Source organism: Gorilla gorilla, chromosome 10 (assembly GCF_029281585.2).
Source record: "Gorilla gorilla gorilla isolate KB3781 chromosome 10, NHGRI_mGorGor1-v2.1_pri, whole genome shotgun sequence".
NCBI lineage: Eukaryota > Metazoa > Chordata > Mammalia > Primates > Hominidae > Gorilla > Gorilla gorilla.
In genome coordinates, this window is record NC_073234.2 from 78621231 (window position 1) to 78643862 (window position 22632).

At 33.9% G+C, this 22632-nt stretch overlaps 1 protein-coding gene across 1 annotated transcript in view; it reads right to left on the minus strand.

The window, feature by feature from the left end:
• ETNK1 (ethanolamine kinase 1) overlaps positions 1 to 22632 on the minus strand; it is a 65725-nt gene that overhangs the window by 16777 nt on the left and 26316 nt on the right. Inside the window, exons 3-6 of the mRNA XM_004052863.5 lie at positions 14954 to 15094; positions 12909 to 13051; positions 2773 to 2856; positions 481 to 641 (exon numbers count right to left, since the gene is read on the minus strand). Of these exons, the coding sequence (XP_004052911.2) occupies positions 481 to 641; positions 2773 to 2856; positions 12909 to 13051; positions 14954 to 15094 (529 nt within the window). The remainder of the gene's footprint in view (positions 1 to 480; positions 642 to 2772; positions 2857 to 12908; positions 13052 to 14953; positions 15095 to 22632) is intronic.

Genomic DNA, 22632 nt, shown 5'->3' on the forward strand with positions numbered 1-22632 from the left:
CTGCTTATCAAATGAAGGTCAAGAAGACAAAACACTGGATAAGTCATAAAAAACATAATCCTACAGGTTCTTCCAACCTACTTTTATCACATAAGATCTAACCATAAAATGTGTTGTGGAAAAGCTCCTCTCCTGTAAAATTTTACTTTGATGTAAAGAAAGGAATAGACTAAGAAATTGTTTTATGCATCAATCTTAACCCTGATAAGAATCTACTCATTAAACAAATAATTACTGAGTACCTATCATATGGCCAGGCATTGTTCTAGGGGATGGGGATATAGCAGGAAATGAAACAAAATTTTTGTCCTTAAAACCAATGCAATGGGGTAATGCATACTGTAAATGGTCATGTATTTACATTATTTTGAACAAAAATTCACAAAACTTAAAATAGGAAATTGTCTAAGATGACGAAAATTTGGAAGCATTTTCAATTACAGTAAGAACCTTTCATTAATTGTGTACATTTAAACTTACCAATGCAAACTGATTGACTTGAATGAAGAGTATTTCTACCTCCTTTTCAGTAACTTCAGTCCCAAAGCCCTTAAATTCTTTGTAGGCTTCAAGGTAAGCACGCAGCCACTGACTCTGTAGTTCTCTATCTGGATACAGACTATAGTCTACATCACTCACACCTTTAGAAGAAAAAAAAATACACTCAAAAATTTTAAAACATAAACTCTTCTGCATACCTTAATAATCCCTAAAACCACCATTTTTTTTCATAAAAAATGAAAAGTTCCATTTTGGCTGGAATACTGCATGTTAAGTAAAAAGCATTTATTAAAATAATAAACCAATCATTCTGTATTTCAGCTTAAACACTAAGGCACATTACTGTTGATCACCAAATCAATTCTCATAGCTTCAATTTTTCCTCAAAGTTTATAGCTTGAACCAGCTGCAACACAAACCCAAACTATGCATTTTAGGAAGCAACCCAGGAACTTCTTAAGCATGCTGACATTTGGAGCACTACCTCAAAGTGTGGCTATAAAACTTTTTAAACCATGACTCATGGTAAGAATACTTTTTTTTTTGGAGACGCAATCTCGTTCAGTCACCCAGGCTGGAGTGCAGTGGCATGATTTCGGCTCACTGCAACCAAGAATACATTTTTTTTGAGACCTTACACACAGCACCAGCTGATACTACATTTCACAAAACAGTATTTATCCCAACAACATTTTCCAACTCTGAGATTTTGTTTCTCTTTTCCATTCCTTGCAAAAAAAAGAGTCATTACCCCACAAATTTAACTTCATGATCTATAGTTTGGAAAATACTAACCTAGAAGACAAAGTTCATACTATCTTGCCATCCAAGGTTCTTTAGAAGTTGGTCTAAATCTACCTCACTAGTCCTATAACTCTGTAGTCTCCTTCATGAATTCTATATCCTATAAAAGTAAGTAGTTCATCTTAAAGTTTTTTCCCCTTTCCTTCTCTTTAGTTTGCACATCCAAATTCTACCTAACTCACAAGGTTTAGCTCACTTTTTTTGTCCACAAAATCATTAGAAGATCATTGGAGTTTTCTATTTCATATCCACGGCAGTGGCCGTCTATATTACTAACATGGTAATATTTTATTATATGCACAGCTAGTTCCCCTTCCATAGATGAGATACGTAAAAATATGTACAGCTTATATGTATATGATAAGCTTGGTAGTCCAAAATAACTGGAAACATCATATTAAAATTTTTTCCCAGAGTATTTCCCAGTCTGGTAATCTGAAGTATATAAAAATATATAAATACATAAACTTACACAAATATAAATTCAACAATAAAAAATTCCTACTAGGTATAAACCATTCTGGGGTATGTTCTAATCTTTAGTTTTTAGAGCATTTCGTGTTTCTAAATAAAGAGTGATAAAATGGATTTTAAATTCCACTTACATTTAAAAAACTAGTAATTTTAAGTAATTATAAATTAATAGGGGTAAAAATGACCAACTTTTCAATATTCATAGACAAAGTCAAAAAAGGTTATTGAACTTTTTAGTGAACTAATATTCCAAAAGCCCCAGTTTACAATGGAAACAGCAAAGGCTTTTTAAATGCTTAAAAATTAGCTTCAAATCTTAGTTCTCTGTATTTTACTGTGACCTTGGTGAGTTTCTTTCTTGATATGTAAACTGCGAGTATTACCTTGTAGGGCTGCTGTGGAGAAAAAAATGAGGTAAGATTTATGAAGCACCTTATGCTATGTCTGGTCTCAACAGAAGCCACAATCACTATTTTTCTCCTATCTATTACTTTTTTTTTTTTTTTTTTTGAGATGGAGTCTCGCTCTATCGCCCAGGCTGGAGTGCAGTAGCGTGATCTTGGCTCACTGCAAACTCTGCCTCCCGGGTTCACGCCATTCTCCTGCCTCAGCCTCCCAAGTAGCTGGGACTACAGGCGCCCACCACAACGCCCGGCTAATTTTTTTGTATTTTTAGTAGAAACGGGGTTTCACCATGTTAGCCAGGATGGTCTCAATCTCCTGACCTCGTGATCCGCCCACCTTGGCCTCCCAAAGTGCTGGGATTACAGGCGTGAGCCACCGCGCCCGGCCACCTATTACTTTCTGATAGCAATTAAGGAAGAAATTTTGGTCATCTCTGCTTTCCTCCAGTGATAAACAAAAGCAAAGAAAAACGGTCAACAACACGTGGGAAAATGTTGCTCCTGCTCATGGTTTATCTACTTTAAAAAAAGAATGAAATATTCTGAAAATATCGTTTCAAAACTAAATAAGTTACTCCATTAGTTATACCTGCAAATTCATTGAAATGATTTCCAATATCATATGCCAGGTAGTTGTATCCAGAATATTCATAATCAATGAACTGTACATCACCTATGTGAGACACAAAAACAAAGACATTAAGAAATCACATATAAGATCAGAAAATCCCTATGCTATTTGTAATTAAATAGCTTCCAATATTTTGTCTCATTGTACGTGCTTGATTACATGCACTTGTGAGACAATACAGGGTAAGGGGCTGTGAATTTTATGGCAATGAGCTTTACAAAATTCAAATTATGTCTCTTGGTCAACAGCTTCTTTATAAACACTAATGTCCACTTTTTTAAAGAAAAATGAAAAGACAGTCATTCTCCAAGTTTAAGCAAAAGCAAAATAAATCCTTTGCCACATGGGGGCAGCAGTTACTTAAAAATTCAAGTTTAATTAGAAACATAATTTTTATCTTTGGAAATTACTAATAATCTGTGTAATTTTAACAAAAACTTTATGATACTCCAACAGTAAACTGACAAGCTTATCTACATATGGAAATAAAATATAAACTTTTAAAGACCTGAATTCTGTAAATCTTGCAATAATGCTATACTTGCTGAGCAATGTAAGATCACTAACAAGAAGTTAGTTGCTATCATATGCTTACATTTTCCTGTAATACTACCTAACTAAGGTTTCCATATCTGAGCAGCATTAAGGTGCGATAAGGTGGTGGTTTTATCTTATAAAAAGCAAAAGTATGGTTTCTTTTAACGTTTATAAACTTGAGAAATTTTCACATAAGCTAAATAGATGCCTATTCTAAATTACTGCTACATATATAGGCATGTCATTATAACTCTCCAAAGATAATCTAGTTCTTTCATACTACTACTCAGGAACTTTTAACTTTTGAGTAATGAATATTATAAAGGATTTGCCTTAACAAAGATATAGGTCCTATATTCCAGAGAAAAAGCAAAAAAGAGAGAGAGAAACCTTAAAAAAAAAAATCAATGTGGGTCACTGTCTTCACCAGGGATCACAAACTCAAAGGCTTACAGGCGCGTGGAGTTAAAAATGGATATATGAACAGAGATGGCTGTAAGAATATAGAAAATGTTTAACACCTGCATAGTTACACTGTCTTTTAATCATCAGGCTTAGGTAGGAGAACAAATTCCCGGTCTTTACACATTGTTATTTATTTCCCAAATAAAAACAGCTTTTGAATTATAATATGTTGATATACATTTGTAAGTTTAATTTTGGGAAGTATTTGATCATATTCAAACACAAAGAAAAACAAAATTACATGACAAAAAATGTCATGGCAAATAGTGTTTTACATAAAAGCAAAAATGTTTTTAATATAATTGTATTTAATATATAATTCTAAACTTATTTAAATAAGTCACATCTAGAATAAGTGAGAATAATCAATGTTATAACCCAGTTATAAAAATGTAATGTGTATTATTATAATAAATATAAGATTTAAATATATTGGTGACAATAAATCACAGCAATTCAACTACCTCAAGTATTATATATTTTTTTCTCTTTTTGTTTTTTTGTAGAGACGGGGTCTTGCTATGTTGCCCAAGCTGGTATGGAACTCCTGGCCTGAAGTGATCCTCCTGCCTTGTATACTTGAATTCACAGAACATTATTCCACAAAAAGTCTTAAGAGTTAACCAAATCATTTTACTAAACTGCAGAATGGGAAGTGGAAACATGTTTTAAAGTTTCTTTTCTAGGAATCATTGGGAGTAGGAGAGTGAAGACAACCATCATGATAAAATACTCACAGGCATGAAAATAAAATGAAATAAAACCATGAAGAAATCTCATTTTCAAAAATAATGACCAGGGAAATTACAAATGTCATGAAAAGGAGATACTAAGTAGTAAACTGTGATCCAAATTAAAATATGCCTACAGAGAAAAAAATATATATGTAAATAATGCATGGGGGGAAGGATGAATGGAAATAAACCAAAATGTTTAAACTATTAACAGGTGATAGACAAGTGACTTTTTTTTTTTATTTTTTTATTTTAAAATTTATGTACGATAAGTAATAGAAATAAATTAGAGGAAAAAAGTTATTTTAAAAGAGAAGATGAATTCCCTATACAAAACTATCAGTAAAAAGACTAAAACACAATGATTTCAGAGATACCTATCCACCAGCCTTCAGAAACTCAGGATACAAGATTCACTAAGTTGTACAACTGAGCTAACCTAACAGTTTTAATATATAATTTTTTAAATCTGCAGCTGTTGATAGCTTTAGCTCCTTAAAAACAAATTCTTGTAGAGCTCATATTAACTGTTACATGCCAATAAAAATACACAGCCCAGTCCTGAAGCTTACTTTTGCCACATAAACATAAGCTTCAATTTCAATTTTCAAAATTATATTTAGAATTTGGCAAATACAGTTAAAATGGCAGGTAAAACATCCCTGCTTGTAGAGTAAATACAATTTAATTAAAGCATAGCACATTTTAACATAAGTTAAAATCTGTTTCACTATGAAAATTTTAGCAATGACTTTTTGTATTAACATTAATTAATTAAAACTAGCCTTTATTTTTAAATGCTATGTTGAGTTTATAAATAATGAAATTTTAAAAATAAGAAAATGAAGCTAACAAGATACAGATGAGGCTGTTACCAGGCTCCGTGCATGTGAACAAGTGATGCGATAAACCTCCAGTCAGTGCGTTTAAGAAGCACGGGGTGCGCCGCCACATGGCAGCAACAATGGCATACCTAATCTGTAGCAGATGAAGAAAATTTGGCAAACTCACATTGTACAAGACACAAAGCTTAAAAGGAAAAAAATTTAAAAAAAAAATCTGCATTAACTATTCTTTTTCAAACTATTGCAAACAAAGTGGAACTCAACCTTAAATTTAATCTTCTGCAACAAAGTAAAATTTAAAAAGCCAACTTCCCTTAGTTAGGGTGCCAGAAAAATCAAATTACTGGAAAATGCTTTCCTAACAACAGAAAATATACTTTTTCCTTCTATAAATTTAACTTCTGATTTCTAAAATTTCGCTTTATTTAAACGAATATCCACATCAGCATTAATAATTAACTAGCTCATATAGCATGATCATCTTCTCAGTTCTTTAAGACATGAATTTTTAATTGGGGTTTCAAGGATGAAAAGACAATTAGAATATTCCCTAAAATTTTATGTGTATGTGCACTTTCTTAGGAAGAGATTCTCAATTTTTCAGATTCTCAAGGGACCCCTGACCTTTAAAAAGTAAAGAACTACTACTTTAAGGGCTAGGTGTGTTATTTTATTTATCTTTATGTAATTATCACAATGACAAGCACATAATGGGTAAAGTATATGATTAATGGATAAAACTACAATTTGAATTTTCCAAACCTACATTTTGTATTTTATTACTTTATTTCTTGCGTATCTTTATCAGAGTAATCAAATCCCCACACTACTGGTTAAACTGTTCAAATCTCAGTATACTAAAAATACTCTGCCAATTTTTAAAGTACTTTAAAACTAAAAAATAATAATGTATTACCCAAGGCTATATAATTATCACATGACATGTTTGTCTGAATTCCTTTATTTTGTTGTTAGGAGAAAGGAATAAAAATGAAAAGCAAAACAGTCAATATGAGAACCTGAAAAATCTTTCCAGCTCACCCTACTTGCTCTGCAATGTTAGGCAGGTTCGAAGAGAACAATACGAAAAGTAACTATAATCCTACTAATGTTAGCAAAATGTTTTCTATTTTATACAGAAAAAGACAGGGAGTATTCTAGTCTGAAACACTTTCCCTTTAATCCTCACGCTCGTGTCATGTAGTACTCTGTACCCCTTCACCAGAGCACTCATCATTCTAAATGTAAGTATCTGTTCAGTGATTGGACTCCTCCACTACAAGATACACAGCCTCCTGGAGGGGCAGTAGGGTCCCTTTCCTCTTTTATCCTGCAATCCACAGAGCAATCCCTAGGACACAGGAAATATTTAAATGCTAGTAGAAAAAAATGAAGTTTGCAGAAAATGCTGACACACAATAACACATTTGCTGGGGGAGGGGAAAAGACAAAAAAGCATGAAAAACTAAAGAAAAAAGTGTGGTGTTTCTGACATTTTTATTCAAGTACAAGACTGAACACAGTGGGCCAGAATGCATGAATGAAAAAACAAACAACCAAACTAGTACCTATATTAGGTCACTCTTTCTTCATAACTTCAGGTTTTTACAGTTCATTTAAGTTTTTTATTATCTGACTTACAGATATTTTATTTTCTGCTAACTAGTGGTTGAGAATACAAATTAAAACAGAGTTAAAAATTAAACTACATTTAAAAACACCACCCTACAAAACATAGTTTACCAAACACAAAAATCAATTTGTATTTATTTAAATTTTTAAAAAGTACCAATGAAAAAACTCTTCTCAGTCATTAAAACATGAGTAACATGACAACTACAAAGCTTTCTCAGGAGTAATAATAGAGTGGATAAGATTTAGAGCCAAACAAGTGACTATGGGGACTCACCCATTTTGTATTTATATTGTATAGAACTCTTAAAACAAGGCAAAATAAAACAAAACCTGATTTACTCTTTAATTCCCAGAAAAAGCTTTCCTTTTCTTCCACTCATTTGTATTTCCTTAAACAGCTGTAAATCAGCTTCTTGTATTTTGCTGACAGAGAAAATAAACAGTGATTGCCATTACTGAAATTTAAAGTTAAATATTAGGTATTTACGTGAGCTTTTATGAAGAAATGGGGACAGGAGGAGAAATGAAAGTCACCAAAAGTCATGAGACCAATAAACATTCTGAGAGAACATCAAGACATGAGATAGAAATCTCAACAGCTTTAGTAATTTCTTGATGTCAGTAGTTAAATGATTAGTTGAAATTAAAATATTAGATTTGAAGTTAGTCATAGGCAATATTACAATTTGTTCTGCTTAATATAAAGTCTATTAAATTAATGACTGATTTAAAAGATGACTGATAATTCCTATAGTTCTGGAGCAAGAACTGCTGCTTTTGGTTTCCTTATTATATATCAAATTCTATCACCATATCATTAAGTATTCTTTTCTTACCTTTTCAGGATGTCATTTCACTGAAGGCAAGGAATGGGCCGCTGCTTACCAATCACCTAATTCCTGGCACTAACTTTTCAAAAATCTTGACAGCTACCATCAACTTCAGAAAGGAAGCTCACTCTTCTCCCATGTCCTGAGTCCTGTCAACTGACATGGTGAGAGCAGGTAGAGGCAAAATTTCTTCCCGTGATGCCTATCAGTTCCAATAACATTCGCATGTAAAAATGCCTACAAACTGCAGGGTGCTCATAGTATGTGTGCCTTGTGTATAAATATGTTATGTATACATATGCTCATATATATATATACACACATTTGTAATTCTAAATTAATCTCTCAAGTTATAGTTAAGATAGAAACTGAAAGTTGCACTTAAACTGAATTGTCACATCATATCTATCTGTTAATTAAGTCCTATAACTACCTACTAGTAGTTATAGGACTTAACTACCTACCATCTAGCCTATAGTAACCAATTTTCATTTTTTCAGAATCAGGTATATTTTGTAAAACAAATGCTATAAACATAATACAGGGTTGGCGAACCACGTACCTTCAGCCCAAATCCAATCTACCACCTATTTTTGGAAATAAAGTTTTATTGGAACACAGCTCACTCATGTATTGTCTATGGCTGTGTTCATGCCTCAACACACAGCTGAAAAGTTGCAATGGAGACTATCCAGCCCACAATGCCTAAAAGTTGTACTACATAGCCCCTTCCTCTATGTTAGTATAATAGCTACAACTAAGAGCTGCTAAGTCCTTGGTCCAGTGCTATATATTTTATATGCATGATCTAAAATCTTGTTAGCATCCATCTGAAGTAGATATTGTCTCTAAGTTACAAATAAAGCAAACTAAAGTTCTAGACTATCAATAGTACAAAAACTGCCTCAGAATCTGTTAAACATAAAATTTCTAAGCCTATCTATAAAAATTATTTTGTAATTGGTCATGGGTGGGGCCAAGAAATCCAAATTTTTTCCCAAGTACCATAGGTGATTCTGATGTAAACTGTCAAGAACAGTCTGTGTTTACATAAAGACATAAAGAGATAAAACGATATGTCTAATACTACTTATTTCTGTAAGTAACTGGTAGGGATCTAAACTCGAATGTGTTTAGTTCCAAAATCTATACTCTTTCTGACTTCTCTCGGTAGTAACTAAGCTATAAATATATCTGCTTTTAAGAGTTAGAGATTTTCTAGTACAAAATCTAAGTTACTATGGTTTAAACATATATGTAGAGACATCAAGATAATCCAGTATAAATTTAAGAAGTTTGCCTAAAATTTGTACTTCTGAGAAATTAAGGGTCTGAAACATACTGCAGACAAATACTGAGCTTGATGATTCCAAGGCCAGTCCCCTGGCTTTCATCTTATTACATTTTATCTATTGGTATCTCAAAGTTGGGTACACAATAACGAAACCCGGAGCTCAAGTCATATGAATGACTTAAGAAGTAATAAAAAATCAAACATGTTTGTGAATATGCAGCTTAATCATTTATTCTATATGGAAATTATCTTAATCTCAAAAGACTCAACATGGCATTTATATGCTATAATAAGGCAACTAAAGAAGGTAAATAACTGCAGTTTGTATCTTTAATTAACCTTTTCAAAATTGCTGCCATAAGTGTTAATGCTATGCTACAATCTCAAATATATAAAATTTCTTCCTGTGATGCCTACCAGTTCCAATAACATTCACATGTAAAAATGCCTACAAATTGCAGGGTGCTCATAGTATGTGTGCCTTGTGTATAAATATGTTACTTATACATATACCCATATACATACACATTTTAATTCTAAATTAATCTAAATTAATCTCTCAAGTTATAGTCAAGATAGAAACTAAAAGTTCCACTTTTAGTGAACTGAATCGTCATGTCATATCTGTTAATTAAGTCCTATATCTACTAGTTAGATGCTTGCATTTAATATGCAAACATACCTACTAGTTATATTATATGCATATTATATTATTTGCATATTAAATGCAAACATAACTAGTTTGCATATTAAATTTACTCAATATTGACTATTTTTGACTATTAAATTTATTAAATAATATAATTTATACTTTTTAAGTATAAGGCATGGCATCTTCTACTTATAGTAAACACTCAAATATGTCATATAGTTAAATTACCTTAAAACCATTAGCTCCTAATTTGAAACTAACACTAAAGACTAGGTTAAGTAAGCTTCTTGTCATACTTTAGTTTTAGATTTTTATTTGAGCATTCTAACCATATTTCTTAATGCTTATGTTTGAAGTAATCACATAGAAATTACTCTTTTAAACGGATACTATGGGATCAAAACCAGCCTTCCTAATGAACATTATAAAACCACTGGTAAGGAGAGAGGAAAAAAAAAACAGAACATTTCTGTGACTAAGACACATACATAACCACAAAGACAAAGAAAAAACAAATGATACAAACTAGACTTCAATAAAAAAGGCAAATTCTAAAAAATGTATCAAAATAGTTCATCTGTACAGCTGTAAAATTTTTCTGTGAAAGGAAAATTAGACACAAAAGTATAATTCAAGTAACTTGGCACAAAAACAAATGACAACCTTGCATTCTTAAAGCCAAACTGAATAAAGATTTTATGTGAAAACATGGGAACTTTTCACATAACTGATCAATAGTTTAGAGATAAGTGACCACTTAAATAAAAAAGTGAAAATGTATTTTTTAACACCCAAGACAAAGTAATCTGATTTTTTTGGTCCCTTATTTTTTGGTTTTATAAACAAGTTTTGTTCTGTGAAATGAATATGCAAAAGAAACTTACAAAAATAAAAATATGAAAGTTTAAAATTATATTCTAAAGGAAATAACAGATTCTCTTTGATCAACTTGCAGTTAAAAATAAAGCTGAGTGTCCACTTCAAATGTAAGATGAAGTCCCTCACTTGAAATTCCATTATATAAAATGTGTTATTAGGTCCTGCACTGAATTTACAAGCTCATACACTGCTTTAATGCGTAACTAATGCTCTAGTCTCACAAATGGCATTGAGATTTGGTTACCAGTATATAATGTAGTGCATACGTACTATGATAATTATATATAACAGACAATAAGACATTAAAGGACACTGTCAAGTACTTAATGTTTTAGGGTACGCTCGAAATTTTAAAAATGATTCCACACAAGCATTTCAAGATGATTCAAAACAAAAATGTTAGCTCAGTATGTTTTTGAAAAATAGAATCTCTAATCGACATTGAAATATCAAACATAAAAAATTCTCAAATATATTTTTGGCAATATGTGCTTAAGCCTACCACTCTTGACAGTGTACCTTTGGTTTTCTTAAAGTGAAAGTCAGCTATATCTATCAACCTTTATATTTGAATAGTCCCGCTTTACACTCTAAGAAGGGTCATAAACAGTAACTTAATATAATTATGACCATGCTAATGTGAATTCTTAGGCTTTACTATATTTACAACAGCACAATTTTGATTCAAAATCGGCTCTTCCAACTGTAATAACTATCTTCAAAAACTGGTTTCCAGGCCAGGCACAGTGGCTCACACCAGTAATCCCAGCACTTTAGGAGGCCAAGGCAGGAGGATCACTTGAGGCCACAAATTCAAAACCAGCCTGGGCAACAGAGCAAGATTCCATCTCCACAAAAACAAATTTTGAAATTAGTCAGGTATGATGGCATGTACCTGTAGTCCCAGCTACTCAGGGGACTGTGGCAGGAGGACTGCCTGAGCCCAAGAGTTGAAGGCTGCAGTGAGCCATGATTACACCACTGCATTCCAGGCCTGGGTTGACATACTGAGATCCAGTCACTTAAAAAAAAAAAAAAAAAGGAAAGGCCAGGCTCGGTGGCTCACACCTGTAATCCCAGCGCTTTGGGAGGCCGAGGTGGGCGGATCACCTGGGGTCAGGAGTTCGAGACCAGCCTGGCCAACATGGTGAAACTCTATCTCTTCTAAAAAAAAAATACAAAAAAATACAAAAAGTAGCCGAGCATGGTGATGTGCACCTGTAATCCCAACTATTCAGGAGGCTGAGGCAGGAGAATCACTTGAACTTGGGAGGCGGAAGTTGCAGTGAGCTGAGATTATGCCATTGCACTCCAGCCTGGGTGACAAGAGTGAAACTCCATCTCAAAAAAGAAAAAAAAAAGGGGGGGTGGGCAGGGAACTAGTTTCCTATAAAATGAAAACACAGTTTCAAAAACATTTTTTAAGTTAGTAAGACTCCTTCAACCAAAATTTTATTTTTAAATTTCAATTTAGCATTGAAGGGCATCTATCATTTAGCAACCAAACCTCAAACCACTTTACCCAGTAATATAATACAACCGAGTGGTTCTTAAATATGAAAACAGAAATTGAATACAGTGTACAAATATGAACACAAAAACATTTCACCAAAAAGTATCAGTCTACCTCAAAAAATGTTGAAATTATCTACCAAGGTTTCTTGATTACTTTAGTAGATATAAATTTGAGCAACTACAAATAATATCTCCTCCATCTGTAGCTCTCTCCTTAGTATCAAAATATCTAACAAATCAACAATAACTAGATAACGAGAAACCTGGAGACACATTTGTTTTTAATACTGTTGTCCTTCCCAACACTGTGAGAAAATTTTTCTATTTATAAAGCAGTTTAATGTCAATTTGTTGATTTTCCACATCCCCCATTACAAGCAGGTACATGTTCAACTCATGAATAACCAAATAAGTTTTGCAATTAAATTTATAAACAAATCATTTCATCATTTTATACTTAAAAATCCCATGGAAATCACAAACTGTTTCTAACCAATTCTAAAAAACATATTTTATACAAATATAAAAAGAATATATATCCTAAATTTCACAGTTACCATAACTTGATAAACTAAAAGAAAATCTTTAAAGGTTTCATGCACGCTCTTACTCCTTGCATTTGAATTTATTTTGTTGATATAGAGATAAAATGACCATTAAGAACATAAAAGAAATCAATTTTACTTACTGCTAAGGTCAAATACCTACCTTGTTTCTCATTGTAGATTATATTCTTACACAATAGGTCATTATGGCAAAGCACAACAGGTGAGCCCAGGTTGGAAAGAATCTCCTTCATCCAAGTCATCTCTTCCTGGAGAATCTGAGAGCTTGGGATATCACTTAGGAACCTTTCAGTTTTAAAAGAAGAGTTATATCTTGTGTGACATTTTTTTTCAAGTTTGATTAAGGATTAAAATCTATTTTGAATAAATCCCTTCAATTTAATCGCACATACTGCTGAATTCAAACAACAGACCAATTATTCTATTTCAAAAGTTAGAATAAAGAAAACCTATATAGTAAGTTTAGACATGAATAGAAGAAACTGAGCAGCAATTAAAATGTAGGACAAAAGTTAAAAAACTCACTAAAAACTTGGTTTCTAAGTTATATATATAGGTAATAGTTAACAATTACTAAGTACTATTCTAAGTAATTTACATTTATGTCAATTTTATAGATGACAAAACTAAGATACAAAGCACTTAATAAATAGAGGTTTAAGTATATTATTTAAAGTTACAAAAATTATTTTAAAAATTAAAAATACATATTTCAAGGTTGAAAGGGTGAATGCAATATAAATCTAAATTCTCAGAAAAGTCAAAAGATTACTGTCTACAGCCGATAAAAAATAAAGTTATCCTTATATAATCCAGTTATGTTAAAAACAGAACTATTATAGAAATTGCCACAGAGTAGTGAGACTGTGAAGGGTGGGAGGCAACATGGTAAGCTGGACTAGAAATCGTGACTTTTTGTCCTATCCTCATCTATACTGATTATTATCTATACTTGTATTAATTTGATTAAAAAATCAAAGGAAACAAAATTGGGCTACTACCACTAATTCCTCAATAGCACCAATCAGGCTTACAAAACGGCTATACTCCTTCCCTCCTTCCCTTAATACTTTAAGTCATGACCTCTTGATTCTTTCTCCAAAGTCTCTCAAATTACTCCTTGCTTCTCCATTAACAGTATAATACAGACTCTTTTTACATTACTTAAGTTGCCTGTTCAGGTGGTTTCTACCTATATTGTCTCCACTACTGTATTCTTCTCTACATACAACTTCCACAAGTAATCCTCATAATGCTCTTTTCAAAATGGTATGACTGGTCAAAAATGCGGTGCTTTTTTTTTTTTAAAGGTAGTGTCGAATGAAAATTGTGGGATTCAAAGGATTATAAAACTTATAATCATGAACAAACAAAATGGAATAAAAGAAATACAAAATGTATTTAATATTTTAATTGTTTTTTATGTTCTAGTTGTATTATTTTCTATTGGGGCAAGGGTTTTCTTCCTATTATTTACCATAGCACACCTCCAGCTTTTCCAAAGAATCATTAACCTCAAGGATTTAAAGTATACCTTGGAGAGCCTAGGGAAAAAATATAACTCAAATAACCTTCTTTGAATAACAATAGTAATTTTTAAAACAGCAGCTACCTCAACACTTAAGTGATGACCAGGCACTGTTTTAAAGAACTTTACATATACTATTTCAATCCTCACAAAAACTCTATATGGTTAATATACTACTACTGTAATTTCCATTTTATAGATAAGGAAACAGTTAGGTTAAGTTCCCTAGTTGAATGAGTTACACAACAGAAATGTTAACTAGCAGGACTAAGATTTAATCTCAGTTTGGCTCCAGGCTCTTGTGCTCTTATTCTATATAATACTAGACTTGCCTCTCAACCCTGCAGTATCTTAAAAAGTCAAGAAAAATCTTGCTTCACCATTACCACCTACCTCCTTATTTTTAAGTGGTGTTCCCCTACTTCCACCTCTGCCCCTTGCTGTTGTAGGGCATATTTTTTGGGAGGGGACACTGAGGGGGATGGAGAGGCAGTTATTTCTGTAGTGCTATCTGACAGCCAAAGAATCAATGCTTATTTTACTTCAATGCAAAGAAAGAAAACCAGATTTTATACAATGAAACTTTACAATTACCTTTGAAACCCTATCATAGAGCAAAGCAATGTAAAACATAATTTCAAATGTAAAAATAATTTTACCTTTTATTAATGTCTTCATCTGCAAATCCTGTGGGAATGAGAGAGAAATACTTTCCCATCTTTAGCCAAAGATTAGATTTGGGGATCCAGCCATTGTGTGCATGAATAGCATGGATTTTAGCAAGCTGACGAGCTATTAGCCTGTTTAAAACAAAACCGCATAAAAAGAAAAACTTAAGTATCATAAAGGTCATGTCTCCTGACAAAGATTCTTGATGAAACTTTAGTCAGTCTCCTGAATCTTCTTGTAGACCTACCTGTGCTCTCTCTTGTAAAAACCAGTTTTAGCAAGAACCCTACTGAGTCAGTTTAGCAAGAGTATCCCCACCCTTGATATCTGATCAGGTTCCTTATCCTTCACCATTCCCCAAATTAATTACTCTGATTACTCGGGCCATCTTCAGCAAGAATCATTAGGTTGTTTTACCCAGAAACCCCTTACTCTGACGTTACTCTTAATTTTCCATCCGCCAACCCCGACCCTGCTCCTTGGGTATACATTCCCACTTGCCCATGCTGTATTTGGAGTTGGGCCCAGTCTCTCTTCTCCAATTCCAAAATCCCACTGCTGTGGTCCCTATACCTATATCTCAATGATTCTGAAGAAAGTCAGCCTTATCATGCTTTCACAAGTATCACTGAATAATTTTTTCTTTAACAGTTATGGTGCTGTGACTCAGAATCAGATTCATCACTGGACTCAGGACCCTATGTTTGCACCTTTGAATTCACTTCTGACTGATTAATGGGGATCCACTGGTGAGTCAGATTCCTGAACCACTGAACATCCACTGAAGCTGGCAAGAATTCTGATACTTAAGATTTTGAGTGTACTCTCTGAAACTAGATTGGAGTCCCACGCTTCTTTTGAAAGGTACCTCCTAGGCTGGAGGTCCTTCTTTCCCTCTTTCTTTGAGGCCCCTCTGTTCTCTCCATTGGATCCTGCTTCTCCCATGTGAACTTCTCTGTCCCCTGAAATCCCTCTTTTTGAACCTTGACTCTACCAGATCTGTCTACCTAGTTCTTGTTAGCATGATTTTCCTAAGGAACTTCAAAACAAATTACACAGGCTTAGGTACTAACGAAATTCTGATTTAACTGGCCTGGTGTGCAGCCAGGACACTGAGATATTTAAAACCTTCCCAAGTGATTTTAATATGCAAAAACATTTGAAAACCACTTAAGTAAGGCCCACAGAGAATCTAGTATTGTATCAATCATTAAATAACACATTTTTATTATTACGTTTCTATACTATTGTGAATATTCTTGTTTTTATCTCATTCCTAGTAACTAAAGAGTCCTTATTTTCTTTTGGAGAAACTTCTATCCCTCTTACTTTTAGTTCATGTCATTACTACAGAGCTGATCTCAATCCTAACTGCATCCCATGTGCATCACTCACTTCAGTAGTAAGTGAACATATGACCCTGACTTGCTCAGAGCATTCTCTCATTCAGGCCACAGTGACTGGTTCAGCACATATTACCCAAGCTAAGCCAGAGACTTAATCCTAATTTTGTTGAAACTATCAACTTTGTTTGAAGCTATTAGAAAATTAGGAAAATTTTCCCCCTGGGGTGGTTAAACCGGTTAGAGAAACCTACTGATTATCATTATGGATAGTCCTAAGGAAAGTTTGTGAGAAAAAAAAAAAAGGTAAAAGAATAAACAGAATAAAGTGATATTCCTAATGACATTGTTACAGTCCCTGGATTTACCCCATGTTTGAACTCAGTATTCTCAATTACAAGTACCAATAAATTCTTTCTCCTTTATGCCACTGTAAATTGTCAAATTATCATCCTCAAGCAACAGTATTAGCCTCATCTTTAATCTAATACATTAAAATATTAAAATCCATAACCTTTTTATATATGTGTACTTTGGTTCATACCTCTCAAACAAATGAGTAAATAAACATTTATTTTTATAAACTAAATCATTTTGAATGACCTTCCCTAAGACCATACACTCATGTCCACAAGAATACAGAAAACAAATCTATTTTTATGTTAGTCTCATATATACACAGAAAGCTAAGCCCAAATGAACTGTGGTACTTAAGCACCAGGCAACTTGATGGAAAGGCCAGGTGGTGATAAAATCAAAACAAAGGAAAGTGCAAATGCATGCATGTACACGCATGCACACACAGACACACACACACTGTAAGCCAGTTAAAACTGGTTTTAAAACTTCAGAGAAGAGGAGGAAACAAAAAGCTTGAAGAAAGATACAATCTGTGTTACATGAAACACAAGGGGCGATCTATGTCAACAGAATATTATATCTTAGAAATATTTACTGAAATGAAACAGATGATTTAGGAGGGCGTCACAGATATTTAACTCTAACAGATTTTATTTGCTGTGGTTTTTTTAAAATAAATGAAAAATAATATCATTTCTAATAGTTTTACCCCAGGGTTTATAAGAGACCCTGATTTGGGGTCTCTTACAAAACGTAATTTTCCCCTTTGCAAAGGGGACACACGTGCTGGAACTGTCAGAACTCCATGACTTCTCGTCTGCTCCATGCTGGATTCAGAAACAGGTGTGAAGAGAGGCAAATGTCTGGGAGAGCAGAAGGCCCATGTCACTGGAGGGCTCGGCACAGTAGTTCTGCTTTCAGTGAATAAGCAAAACTCAGGGAAGTAGTCATCCAAGTGCTGCAGTTATTTGGAAATGTTTTCCAAACAGTCTCTTTAGAACTAAGCCGTTTCTGCTCTTCTGATCTGAAACAATCAGTGTAAGTTTACTGAGATCAGAAGACAAGGAGGCCCTGCACATCACACGGATAAAGTCAGACAACTATAATACTTTTGCTGCCTCAAGTTGTTTTTTAAATAAAGTATTTTGAAGTTCATGAGAATCATGCTGCAATATGGTCATTCCAGAGCAAATATATATTTCAAGATGAATCTAAAGCAGTTTTTAAATTACCTGAATTTTCTGTGTATTAAAAAAATGTAATCTTAGAAGCTGTCCAGTTACTCAGCTTATAGTAACTGAAATGACAATTCTACTGTAAATACTTAAAAAATGAATAAAACAGTATGGCCACAACTCCAAGGGGCATTTACAGGTTAATGAAATTTATTGAACATCAATAGCTGCTAGAAGAGAAAGCATTAACTAATTTTGAAAGTCTTGCCTTTTCTAGCAAGAAGGTAGCTAACGAGCTAAGCTAGGATTTGAACCGATAATGTGATGCAAAGGCCAAGTTGTATCACTATAGAACACCCCTATAACGCTGCACAAAATTAGTTGGGTTTTCATTGTGACTTTGCCACTGTATTTGCATTGTGAACTTAAACAAATAATTCATCTGGTTTTTGGGTTCCTTACAAGGAAAGCAAAATATTCGGCCTGTTATATAGCTTTGAAGTTATCTTTCAGATCTAATGTCATATGTCCCCAAACACCAGGAAAAAAAATTAACATCTACAAAAAATTTGATCTATTTAAACTTTAAAATTCAATAATGACAATATGAACTTCACATACAGATTCATATACAAATATCCTATAGGCTGGGCATGGTGGCTCATGCCTGTAATCCCAGCACTTTGGGAGGCCGAGGCAGGCAGATCACCTGAGGTCAGGAGTTCAAGACCAGCCTGGCCAACATGGCAAAACCGTGTCTCTACTAAAAGTACAAAAAGTAGCCTGGTGTGGTGATACATGCCTGTAATCCCAGCTGCTCAGGAGGCTGAGGCAGAAGAATTGCTTGAACCCAGGCAGCGGAGGTTGCAGTGAGCTGATATCATGCCACTGCACTCCAGCCTAGGCAACAAGAGCGAGACTCCGTCTCAAAAAAAAAACAAAAAAACAAAAAAACAAAACAAACCCCAAATATCCTATAGACTAACTTGCCATTTCACACTAACTTCCTACAAGTTGGCCGGGCGCGGTGGCTCACGCCTGTAATCCCAACACTTTGGGAGGCCAAGGTGAGTGAATCACCTGAGGTAAGGAGTTCGAGACCAGCCTGGCCAACATGGTGAAACCCCATCTCTACTAAAAATAGAAAAAATTAGCCAGATGTGGTGGCAGGCACCTGTAATCCCAGCTACTAGAGAGGCTGAGGCAGGAGAATTGCTTGAACCCAAGGGGGAGGTTCAGTGAGCTGAGATCTCACTATTGTACTCCAACCTGGGTAACAAGAGTGAAACTACGTTTCAAAAACAAAACTTCCTACAAGTTACAATAGAAAGATTAAATGCACACAAGTCATGGAGTGACAGAGGTAAAATTTTTCCAACTATAGTGATTTTTATTAAAAATGTATCAAATACAATTATTCCTTTGAACAAATTTCTAAAATTACAGCTAAAATGAGAATTACTTTTATATAATTTTAAAACATCTGCCACATAAGATGATATATTGTTGTTAAAATGTTAGTCAGCATCTTCCTATACAATTCAAAATAGAATAGCAATAATAATAATAAAGATTGCTTTATTAATACAATTGATAAATACAACCACTAAGATATCCTTCAAGGGACAAAGACTATGTCTTATTCTTTGATCTGTTCTTGTGGTCAGAACTTAGAGGAGGTACTTAACAGGTATATTCTAAATTAGAGTCAGTTATCTTAGCAACAGACCTGGAATACATTTAGAAATTCACCATAAGACCAGAGAAGTCTTCCACTATTAGGTTTATTGTCAGGTGGATTAAAATCTATTTTGGATTTTTAATAATCTCATGTACTAATAATTGTAACAAAAGTAATGTTTTCTTATACAAAAACCAAATGAGCATCCATTTGAAATACTGCCTATATAAAGCCACATCATCTTCTTCTCACACTCCAGAATTCAAGCCAGTATCTACAGGTCTCAGAATTACTGGTCTTTTTTATCTTTTATATAACAAAATTAACATGTAAAGTGTCTTAGTCCTTTCAGGCTGCTTTAACAAAAATGCCATAAACAAGGTAGCTTATAAATGACATAAACTTCTTTCTCATAGTTCTGTTCCTTACAGATGGCACCTTCTTGCTGCATTTTCACATAGTAGAAGGGGCAAGCAAATTTCTTTGGGCCTCTTTTATAAGGGCATTAATGCCATTCATGAGAGCTCCACCCCATGACTAATACTGCCAAAGGGACACACCTCTTAATACTATTTCACTGGAATCAGGTCTCAACAAAAGGTTTTTGAGGGAACACAAATATTCAGATCATAGCAGAAAGGAAGGAAGTTGATTTACAACACAAATCTTCTCATGGAAATAAGTACACTTCAATTGTAACCATGGCAGCCACCTATATACTTAAAAACTAGGCTCTGTGAAGAGATTTAAAAAATTAACTATGGCCTAATCACAAGTTCCATACTCATCTAAAATTTTTGATAAATAAGGACTGAACAAAGCATGAAATTTGTAAAGAATGATTTTAAGAAAATTTACAGTTTTTACTAAAACTCGAATTCAGCAAAGTTGCAGAACAGAAAATCAACACGCAAAAATCAGTTGCACTTTTACACTAACAATGAACAATCTAGAAAGGAAATTAAGAAAACAATTCCATTTACGATAGTATCGAAAAGAAATACTCAGGAATAACCATAATTGAGGAGGTGAAAGACTTGTAAACTGAAAATAATAAAACACTGCTGAAAAAAATTAAATACACAAACAAACAGACACCCCATGTTCATGGATTGGAAAACAATATTGTTAATATGTCAATACCACCAAAAGTGATCCACAGATTCAGTGCAATCCCTACCAAAATCCCAAAGGCAATTTTTGCAGAAAAAGAAAAAGCTATCCTAAAATTCATGGACTCTCAAGGGACCCGAGTAGCTAAAATAACATTGAAAAAGAAGAGTAAAGTTGGAAGTCTTTCACTTCCTGATTTCAAAACTTATTACACAAAGCTACTGTAATCAAAACATTATGGTGCTGTCACAAAGAAAAACATATAGATAAATGGAATAGAGCAGAGAACCCAAAAACAAACCCACAATTATACAAACAGTATTCAACAAGGGTGCCAAGAACCTTAAATGAGTAAAGGACAACAATGGGAAGAGAAGAACAATGAGGAAAGGACAACAAAATGTACTGGGAAAACTAGATATCCACATCCAAAAGAATGAAGCTGGACCCTTTCCTTACACCATATATGAAAACTAACTCAAGATGGACCAAAGATCTAAATGTAAGAACTAAAACTATTAAAACTCTCATGAGAAAACATAGGGGGAAACCTTCATCACACTGGACACTTGGTTGGATATGACACCAAAAGCACAGGCAACAAAAGTAAAAATAAACTCTACCGCATCAAAATTAAAAACTACGCACCAAAGGACACAATCAACAGACTGAAAAAGCAACCTGCAGAATGAGATAAAATATTTGGAAATCATATATTTAACAAGGAGTTAATATTCAGAACATATAACAAACTCCCACAACTCAACAACAAAAAATTACAACCCCATGAGAAAATAGGCAAAGGACTTGAATAGGTGTTTCTCTAGAAAAAGTAAACAAATGGTCAATAAGCATATGTTCAACATTACTACTCATTAGGCAAACGCAAATCAAAAGCAAAATGTGATACCACCTCATATCCATTAGAATGGTTACTACAAAAATAAAATAACTATTGGTAAGAATGTAAAGAAATTGGTGCCCTTGTGCACTGTTGATGGGAATATAAAATGGTGCAGCTATTACAGAAAACAGTATGGTGGTTCCTCAAATAATTAAAACCAGAATTACCATTATGATCTAGCAATTCCACTTCTGGGCATTCATCCAAAAGAACTGAAAGAAGGGTATCAAAAACATATTTACATATCCATGTTCACAGCAACATTATTCACAATAGCCAAAAGTGACTATTGCCCAAGTATACATCCATGGATGAACAAACAAAACGTAGTATATAAATACAAAGGAATATTATTAAGCCTTGAAAGAAAAAGAAAATTCTGACACATGCTATACAACATAAATGAACCTTGAAGTGTTCATGCTAAGTGAAATAAGCCAGTCACAAAAAGACAAACATTACATGATTCCACTAACATGATGTACCTAAGTAGTCAAATTCCTAGGGATAGAAAGTAGATGATGGTTGCCAGGGGCTGGAGGAAGGAAGGAAGATTTGTTGTTTAAAAAGCATAGAATTGGCCAGGCGTGGTGGTTCACGCCTGTAATCCCAGCACTTTGGGAGGCCTAGGTGGGCAGATCACCTGAGGTCTGGAGTTCGAGACCAGCCTGGCCAACATGGTGAAACCCGTCTCTACTAAAAAATACAAAAATCGGCAGGGCGAGGTGGTGGGCACCTATAGTCCCAGCTACTCGAGAGGCTGATGCAGGAGAATCGCTTGAACCTGGGAGGCAGAGATTGCAGTGAGTCAAGATTGCACCACTGCACACCAGGCTGGGCGACATGATGAGACTCTGTCTCAAAAAAAAAAAAAAAAAAGGATAGAATTGTAGTTTTACAAGATAAAAAAAAAATATTTTAGGAAATTAGTTGCACAACCATGTGAATGCAATAACACTATTGAGCTGTACTTTTTAAAAAATGGTTAAGATGGTGACAACTGGAGCCAGAAAGAAATGATTTAGGCAGATAGTGAGGGTAAAGGAGTTCTCGGTAAGGACTCCCTTTTAATAGAAAGCAGCCCCCAAATCAC